A 19596-nucleotide genomic window follows, 5' to 3' on the forward strand; every position below is an offset into this window, starting at 1 on the left:
ATTCCTTTCTATGGCTAAGTAGTATTCCATTGAATATATACACCACAGATTCTTTTTTTTTTTTGAGACAGAGTCTTGCTCTATCACCAGACTGGAGTGCAGTGGCATGATCTCGGCTCCCTGCAACCTTTGTCTCCTGGGTTCAAGAGAGTCCCCTTCCTCAGCCTCCCGAGTAGCTGGGTCTACAGGCGCACGTCACCATGTACAGCTATTTCTTTTTTTATTATTTTTTTGTATTTTTAGTAGAGACAGTGTTTCACCATGTTGGCCAGGATGGTATCGATCTCCTGACCTCGTGATCTGCCTGCCTTGGCCTCCCAAAGCGCTGGGATTACAGGCATGAGGCACTGCGCCCGGCCATCACAAATTCTCTATCCACTCTTCGATTGATGGGCATTTGGGTTGATTCCACATTTTTGCAATTTCGAACTGTGCTGCTACAAACGTGTGTCCAAGTATCTTTTTTGTATAATGACTTCTTTTCTTCTGGGTAGATAACAGTAGTGGGATTGCTGGATCAAATGGTAGTTCTACTTTTGGTTCTTTAAGGAATCTCCACCCTGTTTTTCATAGTGATGGTTGTAGTTTACATTCCCACCAGGTATAACACATACGGCCACTACCTGCTGTAACTCACATGCTCAAACCATAGCAGGAATCCCTATGGCCTCGCTCCTTTAACTCAGTCCGCATCCTAAGCACTGTGACCTTGCAGACTCCAGGGCGGAATGGAGAACAGCCAACACTTGTTCTGGTACCCCTCTGCCAAATCCCACTCTTGGCCAGAGTCTCTTCCCAGTCCTGTGTTCCCTTGACATCTCAATGTCAGGTTAGAGAGAACTGCTACTTCTCAAACTCATTTCTAAAATGGAACTTACTCATGTCCCCATTGACAAACCTACCCTAGCAGAGTCTGCTATTTAGGGGACTGGTCAGTTGGTGGGAAACCTGGGAGGCACCCTTAATAATCACTTCTCATTCGCTCCTCTCATTCAGTGGACCACCACTGATATAATGTGCCTCTGTCTCCCCACCCAAATCCCATCTTGAATTGTAAACCAAATTGTAATCCGCACGCAATGAAGGAGGGACCTGGTTAGAGGTGATTGGATCACGGGGGCAGTTTCCCCCAGGCTGTTCTCATGATAGTGAGTGAATTCTCACGAGATCTGATGCTTTAAATGTGGCCGGGCGCAGTGGCTCACGGCTGTAATCCTAGCGCTTTGGGAGGCCACGGTGGGTGGATCACATGAAGCCAGGAGTTCAAGACCAGCCTGGCATTCATGGTGAAACCCCATCTCTACTAAAAATACAAAAATTAGCCGAGCACGGTAGTGACTTGGGAGGCTGAGGCATGAGAATCACTTGAGCCCAGGAGACGGAGGTTATAGTGAGCTGAGACTGAGTCACTGCACTCCAGCCTGGGCGACAGGGCAAGAGACTATGTCTCAATCAAAACAAAACAAAACAAAACAAAAGTGTTTAGCACTTCCTCCCTTGCTTGGTCTCTCTCCTGCCACCATCTAAAACATGCCTTGATTCCCCTTCCTCCTCCACCATGATTGTAAGTTTCCTGAGGCCTCCCCAGCTATGTGGAACTGTGAGTCAATAAACTCTCTTTTGTTTATAAATTACCCAGTCTCAGGTATGTCTTTAAAGCTGTGTAAGAACAGACTAATACAACCACGCTCTGTCCATCACACCTCCTAAAAGGCACCGGTGCATCCAAGTCTATTTCAGGCTTAGTGCTCCCTCCTTGGCTTAATCCCCACACATGCAAATGCCTCCGGGCTGGCCTGGGGTGTCTCAGAAACATGAGATTTATTATATAATCTTTCCACCTTCTCCCAAACCTCCTCCAACAGTGCTTCTTAGAGAACAGCACCACTATTCCCCACCTGCTAGCTTGGACTCCCGCTTCTCTTCATCCCCTGCATATACTCAATCTCCAGATCTTGTCTCTTCTACTTCCTGAATTTGTCCATTCCTCTCCCACTGTCACAACCATATAGGTCAAGCCCCTCCTCACCAGCTTTTCCTGAGTGTACGCAGCTTTATCATCCATTTTCCACATGGCTGTCATAGTTATCTTTTTAGTAAAAAGTCTAATCCTCTTACTTCTTTTAAATCCCCTCAAGGGTGGTAAGTAATGGGTACCTGAGACTCTCAATGTCTCATCTATTTATCTATCTATCTGTCTATCTATCTATCTATTATCTATCTATCATTCATCCATCATCTATCAATTTATCTATCATCTATTTATATATCATCTGTCTAATCTATCATCTATACCTATCTTCTATCTATTAATCTATCATCTACATCTATCATCCATTTATCTAATCTATCATCTATATAATTTATCAAACTATCATCTATTTATCAGTCTATATAATCAGTCTGTCATCTCTATGTATATCTAGCTATTCATCAATCATCTATGTAATCAATCACCTCTATGTATCTAATCTATATCTCATCTATCTATATCATCTATCCATCTATCTGCTATCTCTATTATCAGTCTAATCTATCACCTATCAATCTTTCCATACCTATCTATATGTTTAATCTAATCTATCATCATTCTATCCCTCTATCATTATATCTATCTTTCTATCTATCCATCTATCATCTCTATCATCTATATCTCTATTATCTACTATATCATTAGTCTATCATCTATCTCTATCATCCATCTATCCATCCATCCATCCATCTCTCTCTCTCTAATCTATCTATGTATCTATCATCTCTCTCTCTCCCCGCCCCTTCCTACCTACCTACCTATTTATCTACCCAACCTACCTATCTAAAATATCCACAGTGATCCTTAAGAAAAAGTCAACTTTCTACTTACCAATCCTCACAATCTGGGCCCCACCTTGATTGTTGTCGCTGAATCTAAGATATTTTCCTCCCTGTTTCTCTGCTCCAGTCATCCTGAACTCCCAAGGTTCTCAGGACACATTTATCTCTCAGAATTCCAAATCTTTGCAGATGTTTTTCTCTCTATCTAGAATATTCTTCCTTGCACACCTCCTTCTTTACTTATCTACATTAAACTCATTTTAAAATTCTTAAATAGCATTTCCGTAGGGAGATTCCTCCCAACTCCCTAGACTAGGCTATATTCCCTTACTATATTTTCCCATAGCATTGCTCTATCTTGTCTTTTCACACTCATCACAGTACTAATTATTTGTTTAATGAACAGTATTTCTGTCTGACTATAAATTTCATGGAGATAGAGACCCCATGTATTGACTGTGGTAGCCCCAGTGGAAATGCCTGCTGGGCTACAGAAGGCACTCACCAAGTTTCCATTAAAATCGGAAGTATTCAGTTGAACTGTTGGCCATCAATTATATATGCCCCTCCATGAAAGACCAGTTTGTGAAATCTCAAGGCTCACTCTATACTTGGGCAAGACCAGGAACTTTGCTTTGAACTGTATCACAGATAAACTTGGGCTCTGCCCTACAAAGGTATTCACATAGCCAAAGATGACCTTCAGACCAGGCCTTGGACCCAACCTTGACCAATGCCAACAGGGGAGAGAACCAAAGACTCATGCAATCTTAAAAGTATGAAAACGAAAACGGACTGATGGTCTGGTCCTCTCCGGGATGAACCATTATGCAAATTACATTATTCAATGGATGTAGCAAACTTGAGCTCGAGAGTTCCAAATGGACAACACAGGCCACAGGAGGCTTTGGGAATCAGGGTTCCTGATGCCAGAGGTCTCAGAGAAGGCAGGAGGAAATCTATCTTGGTTAACATGGATGCTAGATGGTGGGTCCTTAAAACCACAGAGAAGCGGCTAGGGCGGGGATCAGAAGGGCAGGCAGAAGGCCTTGCGAGAGCTAGCTATAGACAAGAGGGAAGCAGAATTAAGAACAAGAGACAGGGCCAAGAGACCCACGGGAGTGGGAAATGCCGTTTTCATTCAGGTTCCTGGGGCTTTGGCCATTCCAGAAGGCTCATAATTTCTATACAAGGCCAGGCACAGTGCCTAACCGCTGTGGTCCCAGCATGTTGAGAGGCTGAGGTGGGGCAGTCCCTTGAGGTCAGGAGTTTGACATCAGCCTGGGCAACACAGTGAGACCCCATCTCCACAAAAGAACCAAAAAACAACAATTATCTCGTAGTGGTGTGCACCTGCAGTCCCAGCTACCTGGGAGGCTGAGACAGGAGGATCACCTGATTCTAGGAGTTGGAGGCTGTAGTGAGCTATAATTTTTGTCACTGCACTCCAGCTTAGGTGACAGTGAGAACTTGTCTATATAAATATAAATTGTAGGCTGGGCATGATGGCTCACGCCTGTAATCCCAGCACTTTGGGAGGCCGAGGTGGGTGGATCACCTGAGGTCAGGAGTTCCAGACCAGCCTGACCAACATGGTGAAACCCTGTCTCTACTAAACACAAAAAATTAGCCAGGTGTGGTGGCGTGCGCCTGTAATCCCAGCTAGCCAGGAGGCTGAGGCAGGAGAATTGCTTGAACCCAGGAGGTGGTTGCAGCAAGCTGAGATTGCACCACTGCACTCCAGACTGGGCGAGAAGAGCGAAACTCCATTTCAAAATAAATAAATAAATAAATAAATAAATAAATAAATAAATAATTGTGAACAACCCCTCCGAAAGAGGAAAGTCTTCAAACCCACTGCTGATGTGATCTCATTTGGCTCAGAGACTATGAAATCCTGAGTCTGTGAATGATCCCCCAGGTCTTCAGTGCCTTGAGCTTGAATGGACAGAGCTAGACAAGATGGCAGGAGTTCTAACTGTGCTCCCACCTGAGTCCTGAAAGTGGCATCCCAACTCCTCAGAGAAATGGAATGGCTCAGAGACATCTTGAGCTATGCAACCAGCAATTAAGGCATCTGGATGCAACTCTGCTTTTTAAGAATGTTATGTTTGCCCTGAGTGTGAATTAAAATACACTTGTTCTTTGCTCATCACTCATCGTGACTCATCTAAGCCAACACCGACTCAGAGTCTGAATCCTTTCCTGGTGACTGTTAGGGAGTGACAGGGAACCCAGCAAGAAGACCCCTGCAGGGGCTGAACCATGGAAAAGCCCTGGGGCTGGGCTGGAGTAGACAAGAAGGTTTTCTCACTTGAGCATCCTCAAACCCTCTTATATCCTTTCCTCCATGATGGCTTATTGGTGTCAAAATTTTGCATATGTGCGCGTGTGTCTGTGTGTGTGTGTGTGTGTGTGTGTGTGAGTGTCTGGGAATGGAGAGCTCATTTCTTGTATTATTATTATTATTATTATTATTATTATTTTGAGGTGGAGTCTCGCTCTGTCGCCCAGACTGGAGTGTAGTGGCGTGATCTCGGCTCACTGCAAGCTCCGCATCCCGGGTTCCTGCCATTCTCCTGCCTCAGCCACCCAAGCAGCTGGGACTACAGGCGCCCGCCACCACACCTGGCTAATTTTTTGTGTTTTTAGTAGAAATGGGGTTTCACCGTGTTAGCCAGCATGGTCTTGATCTCCTGACCTCGTGATCCCACCGCGTCAGCCTCCCAAACTGCTGGGATTACAGGTGTGAGCCACCGTGCTCGGCCCCGGAATTTTTTAAACTTCAACTTTTGTTTTAGTTTCAGAGGATACACGGGCAAGTTTCTCACATGGGTGTAGTGTGTGATGCTGAGCTTTGGGGGAACCACTGATCCCATCACTCAGGCAGTGAACATAGTACCCAATAGGTAGTTTTTCAACCTGTGGCCGCTGCCTGTCTCCCCATTCTAGTAGTCTCTGGTGTCTGTTGTTCCCGTCTTTATGTCCGTGGGTACCCAATGTTTAGTTCCCATGTATAAGTGAGAACATGTGGTACTTGGTTTTCTGTTATTGCATTAATTCACTTAGGATAATGGCCTTTCACTGTATCCATGCTGCTGCAAAGGACATGGTTTCAATCCTTTTTATGGTTGCATAGTATTCTGTGGTGTCTGTGTACCACATTTTCTTTATCCAATCCACTGTTGACAGCCACCTGGATGATTCTATGTCTTTGCCATTGCGAGTATCACTGCGATGAACATATGAATGCAGATGTCTTTTTGGTAGAATGGCTATTATTAAAAATTCAAGACCGTGAGCTCACGCCTGTAGTCCCAGCACTTCAGGAGACCAAGGCGGGCAGATCACTTAAGGTCAGAAGTTCGAGACCAGCCTGGGCAAGACGGGGAAATCCTGTCTCTACTAAAAATACAAAAATTAGCTGGGTCTGGTGTGCGCCTATAATCCCAGCTACTCGGGAGGCTGAGGCAGGAGAATCACTCGAACCTGGGAGGCAGAGGTTGCAGCGAGCTGAGATCGTGCCACTGCCCTCCAGCCTGGGCAACACAGCAAGATTCTGTCTCAAACAAAACAAAACAAAACAAAACACACACACACACACACACACACACAGTTAAAAAACAACAGATGTTGGCAAGGCTGCAGAGAACAGGAGCACTTGTACGCTGCTGGTGGGAATGTAAATTACTTTAGCCACCGTGGAAAACAGTGTCGAGATTTCTCACAAAACTTAGAACTACCATTGAACTCAGCAATCCCATTACTGGATATATACCCAAAATAAGTAAATCATTCTCACAAATGTTTTAACAATTCAATGCACCCACACAGGAAATCTGCGTTTTATTCACTCCATGGGATTCACGATAAAGCCAAGACATTCTTTGGTTGTCTGGGGATCTGAAAGTGTGTCTCCCTTGTCTTCCTTTAGAAAGAACTTCCCAGCAAGATGCAACAGTCTTGGGTGCCATGTTTTTATGTAAGAGAACAGAAGAAGAGAATGCGCTTTCTTCATAAACGGACTGATATATTGGAGAAAGACTTTACGTCATTTAAAAGTAACCTATCTTTTCTTCTGTCCTTGGAGAATTTTTTTTCTCTCTTAACATTTAGACACGTTACTATAATATGTTTTGTTAATAGTTTCTGATTACTATCACTCAGAGCAAGATGAAACCTCTCAATTTCCATTTCATTTATTTTCTCAATTCTGGCTTTTTTAAACATCCTTTTCTGTATTGATTGTTTTGGTCACAGGCAAGCTGCCTTTCATGCAGGCCAGAGCCCTAGAGTCAACTGCTGTTTTTGTTCACGGTAAGACTTTCTATTCTTGTGTTCTTGTGACAGATCTTTACTTACTGAGGATGGAATTAAAAAGTAACAAAAAATTTCAAAGATAGATAAAAAGATCACAGATTGACCCATTTCTTGGATGAAAAAAAAAATCAAGAAAATAGTGTTCTCACATTAAAATTTTTCCGTTGAATGAAAGCATAGGGTTTTGGGTCATTACTTATAGGTAAGCTTGTATATGTAAATGTATGTATGTACACTACATGAAAATTATATATATGCACGTATATATATTTACATAAAGTCCTGCTTCTTTATTCAGGTGGTGGGGATGGATTTCTTAAGAATGCATTTATTATGCAACTCATTTGAGCTCTAAGCAGTACAAAATAGCACAAAATGAAAGGAGAAGTAGTATTGTCTCTGAAGCGCCTTGTGTATATTATTCCATCTGAAAAAGGGAGCTCTGTCATCAGGAACCCTGTAGTCACCTGGTCGAGGCACCTGTACATGAAGTTAAAAAGGTAGTAGATGCTGGTGCCTACAGGGCTCTGGCTGTGTAGGCTGGAGTAAGAAGAAAGGACTCACTTTGGGCCAGTGTGGTCATGGAGGGACACCTGGAGAAGGGACTAGAAAGAGGTGGATTCTCCCTTAGGCTCCTGTCTACTAAAAGGCCATGCATGTGCCAGGAAGTTGGCTAAACCTAGAGGTAGACCAGTAGCTCTCCAACAAGGGCACGTAACTGTTACCTGGTGGGGTGGGAGGGCTTGGTAAACACAGGGAGCTGGACTCCCTGCCACTCTGGAGTTTCTGGTTCAGTAGGTCTGGGATGGGGCCCAAGAATTTTCACTTCTAACAAGTTCCCAGGTGAGGTGAATGCTGATTGGAAACATGAGAACCAGAGAATTCTGTGTAGACTCGGAACCCAGGCCTTTGCCTTTCTGCAACCAACAGCACCCAATCCCACTTTAAGAACTGGCAGAAAACCAAGGCTTATGTTACGATCACTTGCAGCCCGCAGGATGATGTGGTTCATGGAAAGTTAAGAGGCAAAACTATTCCCTCATCTCCAGCTGCCGGAGATGCCTGGAAGTACTGTAAGAGGCAGGTAATTACACTCTAGGGTGACATCTATGACCCTGAGGCAACTGACACTTTAATAAAGACCCACCCTGAGCGGCAGGGGAGCTGAATTGTCATGGAGGAGACAAAGCCAGGGAGAAATTGCCTGGGGGCAGACTGGGCTCTGCAGGGACCGTTCATTCCAGCCCATCAACGAGGAGTGAGGAATCCCCAAACTGCTTTCCACAAAGGGCTGAAAGAACTTAAAACGGAATTACCATTTGACCCAGTAATCTCATTTACTACTGGTGATAGAACCAAAAGAATACAAATCATTCTACCATAAAGACACAGGCATTTTCTACTAAAAATATGTTCATTGCAGCACTATTCACAATAGCGAAGACATGGAATCAACTTAAATGCCCACAAATGGCAGACTGGGTAAAGAGAGTGTTGTACATGTACGTAATGGAATACTGCACAGCTCTAAGAAGGAGATCATGGATGGAGCTGGAGGCCATTATCCTAATCGAATTAACGCAGGAACATCCAACCAAATACTGCGTGTTTTCATGTATAAGTGGGAGCTGAACATTGAGCACATATCGTCACAAAGAAGGGAACCATAGACACTGGGGCCTTCTTGAGGGCAGAGGGTGGGAGGAGGGTGAGGATCAAACAACTACCTATCAGGTACTATGCTTATTACCTGAGTAATAATCTGTGCACCAATCTGCGCTCATTGAAGTGTCAATTACCAATACAGGTAATACACAATTCACCTATATAATAAACCTGCACATGAACCCCTGAACCTAAAACCAAAGTTAAAAGAAGAAAAATAAAAAATAAAATAGACCAGGCATAGTGGCTCAAGCTTGTAATCCAAGCACTTTGGGAGGCCGAGGTGGGTGGTTCACAAGGTCAGGAGATCGAGATCACCCTGGCTACCACGGTGAAACCCCATCTCTACTAAAAATACAAAAACAAAATTAGCCACGTGTGGTGGCGGGCACCTGTAGTCCCAGCTGCTCAGGAGGCTGAGACAGGAGACTGGCGTGAACCTGGGAGGTGGAGCTTGCAGTGAGCCGAGATCACGCCACTACACTCTAGCCTGGGCGACGAAGCGAGACTCCTTCTCAAAAAATTAATTAATTAATTAATTAAATTAAATAAAGGCCAGGCATGGGGGCTCATGCCTGTAATCCCAGCATTTTGGGAGGTCGAGGCGGGAAGATCACCTGAGGTCAGGAGTTCAAGACCAGTCTGGCCAACGTGGTGAAATCCCATCTCTACTAAAAATATAAAAAATAGCCAGGTGCAGCGGCATGTGCCTGTAATCCCAGCTACTTGGGAGGCTGAGGCAGGAGAATCACTTGAATCTGGGAGCTGGAGGCTGCGGTGAGCCGAGATCATGCCACTGTACTCCAGCCTGGGCAACAAAGCGAGACTTCATCTCAAATAAAATAAAATAAATAAATAAAAAACAAAAAATAGGGAGTGAAGGGAGAATGTAGGTGATCCCACAATCTGGTGGTACAGGGGTGTTGGTGGACGGGACTGTGCTGCTGGGGAAGAACCCAGGAGCCCCCTCCTTGCTTCAGGGATCAGAGGCAGCCACACAGTCCTGCCTGCTAAGCAGTTCCCATCATCACCATGAAGCCTGCAGAGCCTCACACTCAGACCTTTCCTGCCAGGTCACTGCAAAACAAAATGAATCATTTCTGGAGATCCAATGTACAGCATGGTGGCCACAGTTAATGATACGGTATTATAGACTTTTAATTTCCTAAGAGGATAGATCTTAAATTAGATCTTCTCACCAGCCCCCACACACAGTGGTAATTAGATGGAGGTAATGGATGTGTCAATTAGCGCGATTTTGGTGCTCATTTCACAATGTATATGTATATCCAAACCTCACCTGTACACCTTAAACATGTAGTTTTTTGTTTTGTTTTGTTTTGGCTTTTGTTGTTGATGTTGTTGTTGTTTTTGTATGAGACAGAGTCTTGCTCTGTCACCTGGGCTGGAGTGCAATGGCATAATCATGGCTCACTGAAGCCTTGAACTCCTGGGCTCAAGCGATCCTCTTGCTTCAGCCTCCTGAGTAGCTGGGACTACAGGTTCACACAACCACACCTGGCTAATTTTTTATCTTTTGTAGAGTTGGGGGTTTTGTTGTGTCACCCAGGCTGGTTTTGAACTCCTGGGCTCAAGTGACCCTCCTGACTTGGTTTCCCAAGTCACTGGGATTATACGTGTGAGCTAATTTTTTATTTTTTGTAGAAACAGTGTCTCGCTATTTTGCCCAGCTTGATTTGAACTCCTGCGCTCATGTGATCCTCCTGACTCGGCTTCCCAAGTCACTGGGATTACAGGTGTGAGCCACCAAAATCTGTATATGTCAATAACATCTCAAGAAAGCTGTTAAAAGTAAATCTGCGGGTGTAAAAACTAAACCACAAATGCCTTTGTTAGAGAGACGGGGTCTCTCTTGCTCTGTTGCCCAGGCTGGAGTGCAGTGGTGCCATCATAGCTCACTGCAGCCTCGAACTCCTGGGCTCAAGCCATCCTCCTACCTCACTCTCCAGAGTAGCTGGGACACAGACATGCACCACCACGCTTGGCTAATTTTTCATTTTCTGTAGAGACAGGGTCTTGCTCTGCTGCCCAGGCTTGTCTTGAATGCCTGGCCTTAAGTGATCCTACCACCGTGGCCTCCTAAAGTGTTGGGATTACGGGCATAAGCCACTGTGCCTGGCCTGAAAATATTAATTTAAGGAGATCATTTAAGAAACATTTAAGAAGAGAACAAAACTGAATGGGAGTGGGAACCACCCTCTCCAGCTAATGCCCAGAGTGGGTTGCCATGGCATGAAATCTATCAGCCAACATTTAGAGAGGGGAAAGCCTAGGTTTCCCTACCTAAAGAGGGGTGACAATGCAGCTCATGCATCTCCCAGGGACAGAGCGGAGTAAACGAATCTGTCATTCATCAGCTGTAAGAAGCTTTAAATACACCCCACAGATGATCAAGCAGCTCTGCTCACAAACGTGGACACACCAAGAGGAAGGGACACCATGTCACAAACCTTGATTCCTAGTTCAATATTTTCTCCTCCGTACACATCCATGCCAGGATCCAGAAGACCGATTTCACCGAAGAACTTCCTGTTGACCACAAACGAGCAGCCTATCATGGCTGGGGTCCTGCGGGAGGGAGAAAGAAAGGAAGCTCATTGAGGTGTCGGCACCAGAAGCCCTTCCATTGGTACCATCCTAGCATGGCCTGGGTTCCAGCCTAGCAAATCAAGTCACTTCCCTCAATTCCCACACCTCCTCTCTCTGTAAGGTTGTTGTTTTTTTTTTTCCGAGTTGGAGTTTGCCCAGGCTGGAGTGCAGTGGTACGATCTTGGCTCACGGCAACCTCCGCCTCCAGGGTTCAAGTAACTCTTCTGCCTCAACCTCCTAAGTAGCTGGGATTACAGGCATGTGCCACCATACCCGGCTAATTTTGTATTTTTAGTAGAGATGGGGTTTCTCCATGTTGGTTAGGCTGGTCTCGAACTCCCCACCTCAGGTGATCCGCCTGCCTCAGCCTCCCAGAGTGCTGGGTTTATAGGCTTGAATCACCGAGCCTTAGCTTCAGAAGCATCTAGGGATAATACGGCTCACTCGTAGATGGTGTAAGGGCTGGTCTCATGTATCCCATGGCGTCTGCACACATAGGAAGTGGTCCCTGCTGTACTCTGTTGACAGCTGAGTGATAGGATGGGGATCCTTGTGCAGTCTCAAAGAAGCTTGGAGGTGAGAAGCAAGATGCATCACTTCCCACCCCAGGAGAAAGAGAATGAGCAAGCTAGGAGTGCAACGGGAAACCGGAGAGAAGGAGATCGCACACAAGGGCTCCAATCTCCATGTTATGGTGGGAGAAAGTGGACCAGGGTGGCGTCTTTAGAAAAGGGTGAAGACTCAGGGAGGAGACACATCCTAGTCCCTAGAGGTATCCATCAGAAACGGCAAGGAGACCACCCCAGCCCGCAGAGAGGAGGTCTCAGCAGCAGAGACAGAGAGCATCTGTAGAGTAACCATGAAGTCGGGACAAAGGATTCTTTTATTTTCATATAAATTCATCCCCTTGATTGTTTCTTCTGGGGAAGGCTAAAGGCAGAAGTTGACCTATTGAAAATTAGAGACAAGAATCATGTGAGGCAACCTGTCAGAACAACTATTATTAAAAAGTAACAAAGGCCGGGCGCGGTGGCTCACGCCTGTAATCCCAGCAGTTTGGGAGGCCGAGGCGGGCGGATCACGGGGTCAGGAGATCGAGACTATCCTGGCTCACACAGTGAAACCTCGTCTCTACTAAAAATACAAAAAGTTAGCCGGGCGTGGTGGCAGGCGCCTGTAGTCGCAGCTACTCGGGAGGCTGAGGCAGGAGAATGGCGTGAACCTGGGAAGTGGAGCTTGCAGTGAGCCAAGATCGCACCACTGCACTCCAGCCTGGACAACAAAGTGAGACTCTGTATCAAAAAAAAAAAAAAAAAAAAAAAAAAGAAAAAAGAAAAAAAGGAAAAGTAAAAAAAAAAAACAAAACAAAACCAAACAAAAAACCACCAGATGTTGGTAAGGTTGTGGAGAAAAGGAAACACTTATACACTGTGGCTGGCAGTGTAAAATAGTTTAGCCCCTGTGGAAAGCAGTTTGGAGATTTCTCAAAGAACTGAAAATAGAACTCCCATCCAACCAGGCAATCCCATTAATGGGTATATACCCAAAGGAAAATAAATCCTTCTACCAAAAAGACACCTATATCCCCATGTTCATTGCAGCAATATTCACAATAGCAAAATCATGAAATCAACCCAGGTGCTCATCAATGGTGGACTGGATGAAGAAAATGTGGTGCATATACACCATGGAATACTATACAGCCAGAAAAAAGGAACAGTATTGTGCCCTTTGCTGCAGCATGGACACAGGTGTTGAACACTAGTGCAGAAAAGTTGTTTCCCAGATTTCAGTCCAGGGATCAACTTCATCAGCATCAACCCAGCAACTCCTTAGAAAATGCAGCTTCTGGCTGGGCTAACAAGCAAATTAATGCAGGAACAGAAAATTAAATACCATATGTTCTCACTTGTAAGTGAGAGTGAAACACTGGATACACACAGGCTTAAAGATGGTAACAATAGACAGGAACTCCAAAAGCAGGTAGGGAGGGAGAAGGGAGAGTTGAAAAACTACGTATTGGGTACTCTGTTCACAATTTAGGTGATGGGATCAACAGACGCTCAAACTTCAGCATCACTCAATACATCCATGTATCAAATCTGCACATGTACCTCTTGTATCCAAAATTCTTAAAAAATCATGTGAGAGCTGCACACAGTGGCTCACACCTGTAATCCCAGCACCTTGGGAGGCTGAGGCAGGCAGATCATAGGGTCAGGAGATCGAGACCATCCTGGTCAATATGGTGAAACCTCATCTCACCATTGGAGGCAGATGGACAATGGAGACTACATGGCGTGGGGGTGACTGGCTACCCGGGAACCCTGGCTTTCCATCTGCTGAGAGCCCTGGCTCTGCTCTCTGACCCTAAGTTACAGGAGGGTCCTTTGTGTCTTTGCAATTGGTCCTTCTCCACATAAACAGTGTTAGATAAGTTTCTGTTCTTTGCACCCAGAGCAAGAAGAGGAAGGCTCCAGGCAAGATTCCTTCTGGAAGAGCCGGAGTCAGAGTCTACCCAAGACACCGGTACCTGGGTATGCTGGCATCAGCACAGAAGTAGAGGACAGGGAGATGTCCTTGGTGTTAGCTCCATTTTCTAGATAGCATTTGTGAGCACATCAAGAAATTCTGATAAGTTATAAAAAATCTCCCCAAAAGCCTATGCTTGGAGTCTGAAAACATCCAGCATTGACAAGAGTGTGTAGTGAAGACCTTAGAAAGATTCTGCTTTCTAACCTCTCAGAGGCAAACAGGGCAGTTAAAACCACGGAAAGCGCTCAGGCCACAAACTCTTCCAAAGCGGTGGCTTTGGGCATTGCCCTGTGTGCGGCAAAGTTGTTTCCCAGAGTTCAGTCTAGGGGCCGACTGTACCAGCATCAACCCAGTAACTCCTTAGAAAATGCAGCTTCTGGCCAGGTGCAGTGGCTTGCGCCTGTAATCCCAGCACTTTGGGAGGTCAAGGTGGGCAGATCACCTGAGGTCAGGAGTTCAAGACCAGCCTGGCCAACATGGGAAAACCCCCATCTCTACAAAAACAAACAAACAAACCACACACACACACACACACACACACACACACACACACACACACACACATATTAACCAGGCCTAGCGGCATGCTCCTGTAATCCTAGCTACAACGGGAGACTGAAGCAGGAGAATCGTTTGAACCCAGGAGGCAGAGGTTGCAGTGAGCTGAGATCGCACCACTTCACTCCAGCCTGGGGGAAAGAGTGAGACTCTGTTTCAAAAAAAAAAAAAAAAAAGAAGAAAGAAAAGAGCCAAAAAAATGCAGCTTCTTGGGTCTGGTCCAGAACCATGGACTGGGTCCAGAGACGGAACTCAGAGATTTGTGTTTGCACCTGCGGGACCGCGCTGTGCCTATGGAGCCTTCTACCCCACTGGATGCTCAGGTATCTCCCTGACAGCAGAAAAGTTATGCCTGTCATTTTTCATGGTATTCCAGCAACTAGAGCACTCACCAAATACTGCTGAGTGAATGAATGTGCAGAACAGATCTGGGGGAGGCCTCCCGGTAGGGAAGAGCGCCGTGATGCTTCAGGAACCAACTGGCTATCAGGGGAGTGTGCTCTAACTAGGAGTGGGAGGGAGGGATGAAATATGGAGGAGGGAGAGCAGGATGAAGTGCTAGAGACAGGAAGGAGAGGAGAGGAGAGAAGGGGAGAGGAAAGGAGAGAGGAAAGAGGGGAGGAGACAGAGGGATCAGAAGCTCATCACATCACCTTCACTGAGGAGGGGAGTAGATAGTCTTCCTCCTCTTCCAGATCCCTCTCAGTTACCCTTTGGGTAACATCTGATTTTGTTTTTCTTGAGATGGAGTCTCGCCCTATTGCTTAGGCTAGGGTGCAGTGACGCCATCTCAGCTCACTGCAACCTCCACCTCCTGGGTTCAAGCAATTCTCCTGCCTCAGCCTCCCAAGTAGCTGGGATTAAAGGCGCCCACCACCACGTCTGGCTAATTTTTGTATTTTTAGTAGAGACAGGGTTGCACCATGTTGGCCAGGCTGGTCTTGAACTCCTGACCTCAAGTGATCCACCTGCTTCAACCTCTCAAAGTGCTGGGATTACAGGCGTGAGCCAACGCGCCCAGCCCAGCCTGATATTTTAATGTAACTGGGTTTTATCTGGATGGTATCTGTGGCTATGGGTGGTAAGGAGAGAAGGCGTCACAGCATGACTTGCCCGAAGTCCCCTCTCTGGTGGAAATGGCTCTGCTCAGCACATGTGACAGGGTTCTCTATCAGAGTCCTGGGGTTTCTCACAACAAAGTGGCGAGGTCTCCATTTGGTATGTCTTCGTTCAAACCAGGACAGGGCAGGTCAGCAGCCCAGAGGTGCCCAGGAGGCCGTGGGAAACCAGACCTCCACCTGTGTCCCAGGCGGGCCCTATCGGAACCCACAGATGAAGGGGCAGGAGGTAAGCCCAGTGAGGCGGGGATGTGGAATGAATGTGTGACGATGGTTGCTGTTGGTGTCACAGGAAAATTGTCCTAACTGGCCAGGTGCGGTGGCTCACGCCTGTAATTCCAGCACTTTGGGGAGGCTGAGGTAGGCAGATTACTTGAGGTCAGGACTTCGAGGCCAGCCTGGCCGACATGGTGAAACCCCATCTCTACTGAAAATACAAAAATGAGCCAGGCGTGGTGGCAGGCACCTGTAATCCCAGCTACTTGGGAGGCTGAGGCAGGAAAATCACTTGAACCTGGGAGGAGGAGGTTGCAGTGAGCTGAGATCACGCCACTATGCTCCAGCCTGGGTGACAGAGTGAGACTCCATCTCAAAAAAAAAAGAAAAGAAAAGAAAAGAAAAAGAAAAAGAAAATTGCCCGTAACGATCAAAATCTGCTTACAGAGCCTGACAGAGGCTGGAAAGGAGAGGCTGGGACTGGCCCCAGCAGGTGACCCTCCCTGGAAGCAGAAGCAGAAAGCCGCTGTTCTGCAAACACCAAGCCTTCCCCATAGTGCTGGGAGCTGGCAAGACGCCTGCCAGGTGGCTAATTCTAACTGGTGATCACTGTGGAGGACATTAAATAATGAAAGGACATATCACCCTGGCAGGGTGGCTCATGCCTGTAATCCTAATACTTTGGAAGGCCGAGACAGGAGGATCGCTTAAGCTCAGGAGTTTGAGACCACCTCGGGCAACAAAGCAAAAATTACAAAAATCCCTGTCACTACACAAAATAAAAAATTAGCCAGGTATGGTGGCTCACACCTGTAATCCCAGCACTTTAAGAGGCCAAGGTGGGAGGCTTGCTTGAGCTTAGGAGTTTGAGGCCAGCCTGGGCAACATAAGGAGACCCTGTCTCTATGAAAAATAAAAAATGAGTCAGGTGTGGTGGCATGTGCCTATAGTCCTAGCTACTTGGGAGCCTAAGTTGGGAGGATGTCTTGAACCTGGGAGGTTGAGGCTGCAATGAGCTATTATCGCACCACTGTACTCCAGCCTGGGTGACGGAGTGAGACCTTGTCTCAAAAATTTTAAAAAGAAAAAAAAGAAAAAGTGGGCAAAGGATATGAATAGACATTTCTCAAAAGAAGACATGCATACAGCCAACAGACACATGAAAAAATGCTTGTCATCACTGGCCATCAGAGAAATGCAAATCAAAACCACAATGAGATACCATCTCACACCAGTCAGAATGGCAATCATTAAAAAGTCAGGAAACAACAGGTGCTGGAGAGAATGTGGAGAAACAGGAACACTTTTACACTATTGGTGGGATTGTAAACTAGTTCAACCATTATGGAAAACAGTATGGCGATTCCTCAAGATCTAGAACTAGAAGTACCATATGACCTAGCCATCCCATTACTGGGTATATACCCAAAGGATTATAAATCATGCTGCTATAAAGACACATGCACACATATGTTCATTGCGGCACTATTCACAATAGCAAAGACTTGGAATCAACCCAAATGTCCATCAGTGACAGACTGGATTAAGAAAATGTGGCACATATACACCATGGAATACTATGCAGCCATAAAAAAGGATGAGTTTGTGTCCTTTGTAGGGACATGGATGCAGCTGGAAACCATCATTCTTAGCAAACTATCTCAAGAACAGAAGCCAAACACCGCCTGTTCTCACTCATAGGTGGGAATTGAACAATGAGATCACTTGGACTCGGGAAGGGGAACATCACACACCGGGGCCTATCATGGGGAGGGGGGAGGGGGGAGGGATTGCATTGGGAATTATACCTGATGTAAATGACGAGTTGATGGGTGCAGCACACCAACATGGCACAGGTATACATATGTAACAAACCTGCACGCTGTGCACATGTACCCTAGAACTTAAAGTATAATAATAATAAACAAAAAAGAAAGAAAAAAAAGAAAAGACAAATCTGCCCATAGGCAGGCCAGCCAGTGCTGCTGGTGAGCTCAGTGGGCACCTTCTTTGTATTCTGGAGCTATCTGCCTGGACTGACAAACGAGGGGCTGTCCCTGTCCTCTGACTGGGGAGGGGCAGTCCTCCAACAGAAAGCTACCGCCCATCCTATCTGGCACCTGCCTCATGAGTGGCAGCTTAGCCACTTCATCCTGACAATCAGGAGCAAAGCATGGCCCTCGCTTCCCCTCCAAGGCGTCCCCACCACCGGCCCAGCTGCGGAAGCTGCAGTTGATACCACTTGGGGCCTGATGAGACATGAGAACAGGAGTCTCCAGCCTCATCCTTCAAACTCAACAGCGATTACGACCATGAGTGCAAACATTTCAATTCAAAATCTTTCAAAAATGATAATCATATTAAGGGATCTGCCAAAGCCTAATAGCTCCATTACAGAAGAGAAGAAGAGAAATTAAAAATAATCACTTATTGTTGCTGTTACAGAAATATATGCAACACACACAACAGTTTCCACTGAATGACAGAAAAGCAAAGGAATAGACAGTGAGGAGAGGGTGGTGGCCCCAGAGATTGGCACCGAGACATATACAGCTTTCTTGAGCTCATTGTGTTTTCTTTTCATAGGTGACAAAGGGCTCATCTGAATTCTAGATGCTTCCCCTCCTCTACATCCTTCAATGGCTCACTATTCCCTTCTGAATTAAGTACAAGTTCTTCCTTGGCATCTCTGCCTCTCTCAATTCCTTTCCAGCCATCAACCTGATAAATCCTTTGGCCTGGCTACTCTACACCAGGGGTTCTCAACCCCCAGGCACTGGACCATGGACCAGCACCAGTTCGTGATCTGTTAGGAACCAAGTGGCCCATCAGGAAGTGAGCAGCAGGCAAGTGAGTAAAGCTTCATCTGTACTGACAGATGAGGTTTCCTATCACTCGTGTGACCGCCTGTGCTCCGCCCCCTGTCAGAACAGCAGTGGCATTAGATTCTCATAGTTGTGCAAACCCTACTGTGAACTGCGCATACAAGGGATCTAGGTTGCAAGCTCCTTATGAGAATCTAATGACTGATGATCTGTCACTGTCTCCCATCACCCCCAGAAGGGGCTGTCCAGTTGCAGGAAAAGAAGCTCAGGGCTCCCACTGATTCTACAAGATGGTGAGTTGTAGAATTATTTCATTATATATTACAACGTAATAATAATGATTTCTAGTTGAAGCCTTGTGTCCCTGTGTTGTACGTCAATGAGTGAGGCTGTAGGTACGGGAAGAGCAGTCTCCAGTGGTGGAGAGAAAAGAAGGAGCTAGAAACCAGAGACTGTGAGCCAGGTGCCGTGGTGCACACCTGTAACCCTAGCACTTTGGGAGGTCCGGGCTAGAGGACTGCTTGAGTCCAGGAGTTTGAGAACAGACCGGGCAGCACAGTGAGACCATGTGTTTCTACCAAAAATAATTTCTTTAAAAAATAACCAGGCATGGTGGTGCACACCTGTATTCTCAGCTACTTGGGAGGCTGAGGCTGGAGGATCACTTGAGCTGGGGAGTTGGAGGCTGTAGTGTGCTATGATCACACCACTGCACTCCAGCTTGGGTGACAGAGCGAGACCCCAACTCAAAAAAAAAAAAAAAAAAAAAAAAAAGACAAAAAACAAAACAGAAAATCTGCTGATCCATAGCCTGTAAATTAGGGGAGTGTCTATCTCCAGAATGCACTAGAAGGCAGCCCCTTTGGACCAACTTCTTTCACCCATCCCTCATTCCCCTGTTTGGTGACATTCTCCCACTTGGGTGCCTGCTTGTC

At 46.1% G+C, this 19596-nt stretch overlaps 1 protein-coding gene across 2 annotated transcripts in view; it reads right to left on the reverse strand.

Annotated features, from left to right (window-relative positions):
* GALNT17 (polypeptide N-acetylgalactosaminyltransferase 17) overlaps positions 1–19596 on the reverse strand; it is a 594162-nt gene that overhangs the window by 133281 nt on the left and 441285 nt on the right. For both annotated transcript variants that reach the window (XM_008018296.3, XM_008018297.3), the window contains one exon: positions 11271–11388. In XM_008018296.3, coding sequence (XP_008016487.1) covers positions 11271–11388 — 118 coding nt within the window. The remainder of the gene's footprint in view (positions 1–11270; positions 11389–19596) is intronic.

The sequence above is a fragment of the Chlorocebus sabaeus genome, chromosome 28, assembly GCF_047675955.1.
Source record: "Chlorocebus sabaeus isolate Y175 chromosome 28, mChlSab1.0.hap1, whole genome shotgun sequence".
In the NCBI taxonomy this organism is placed as follows: Eukaryota; Metazoa; Chordata; class Mammalia; order Primates; family Cercopithecidae; genus Chlorocebus; species Chlorocebus sabaeus.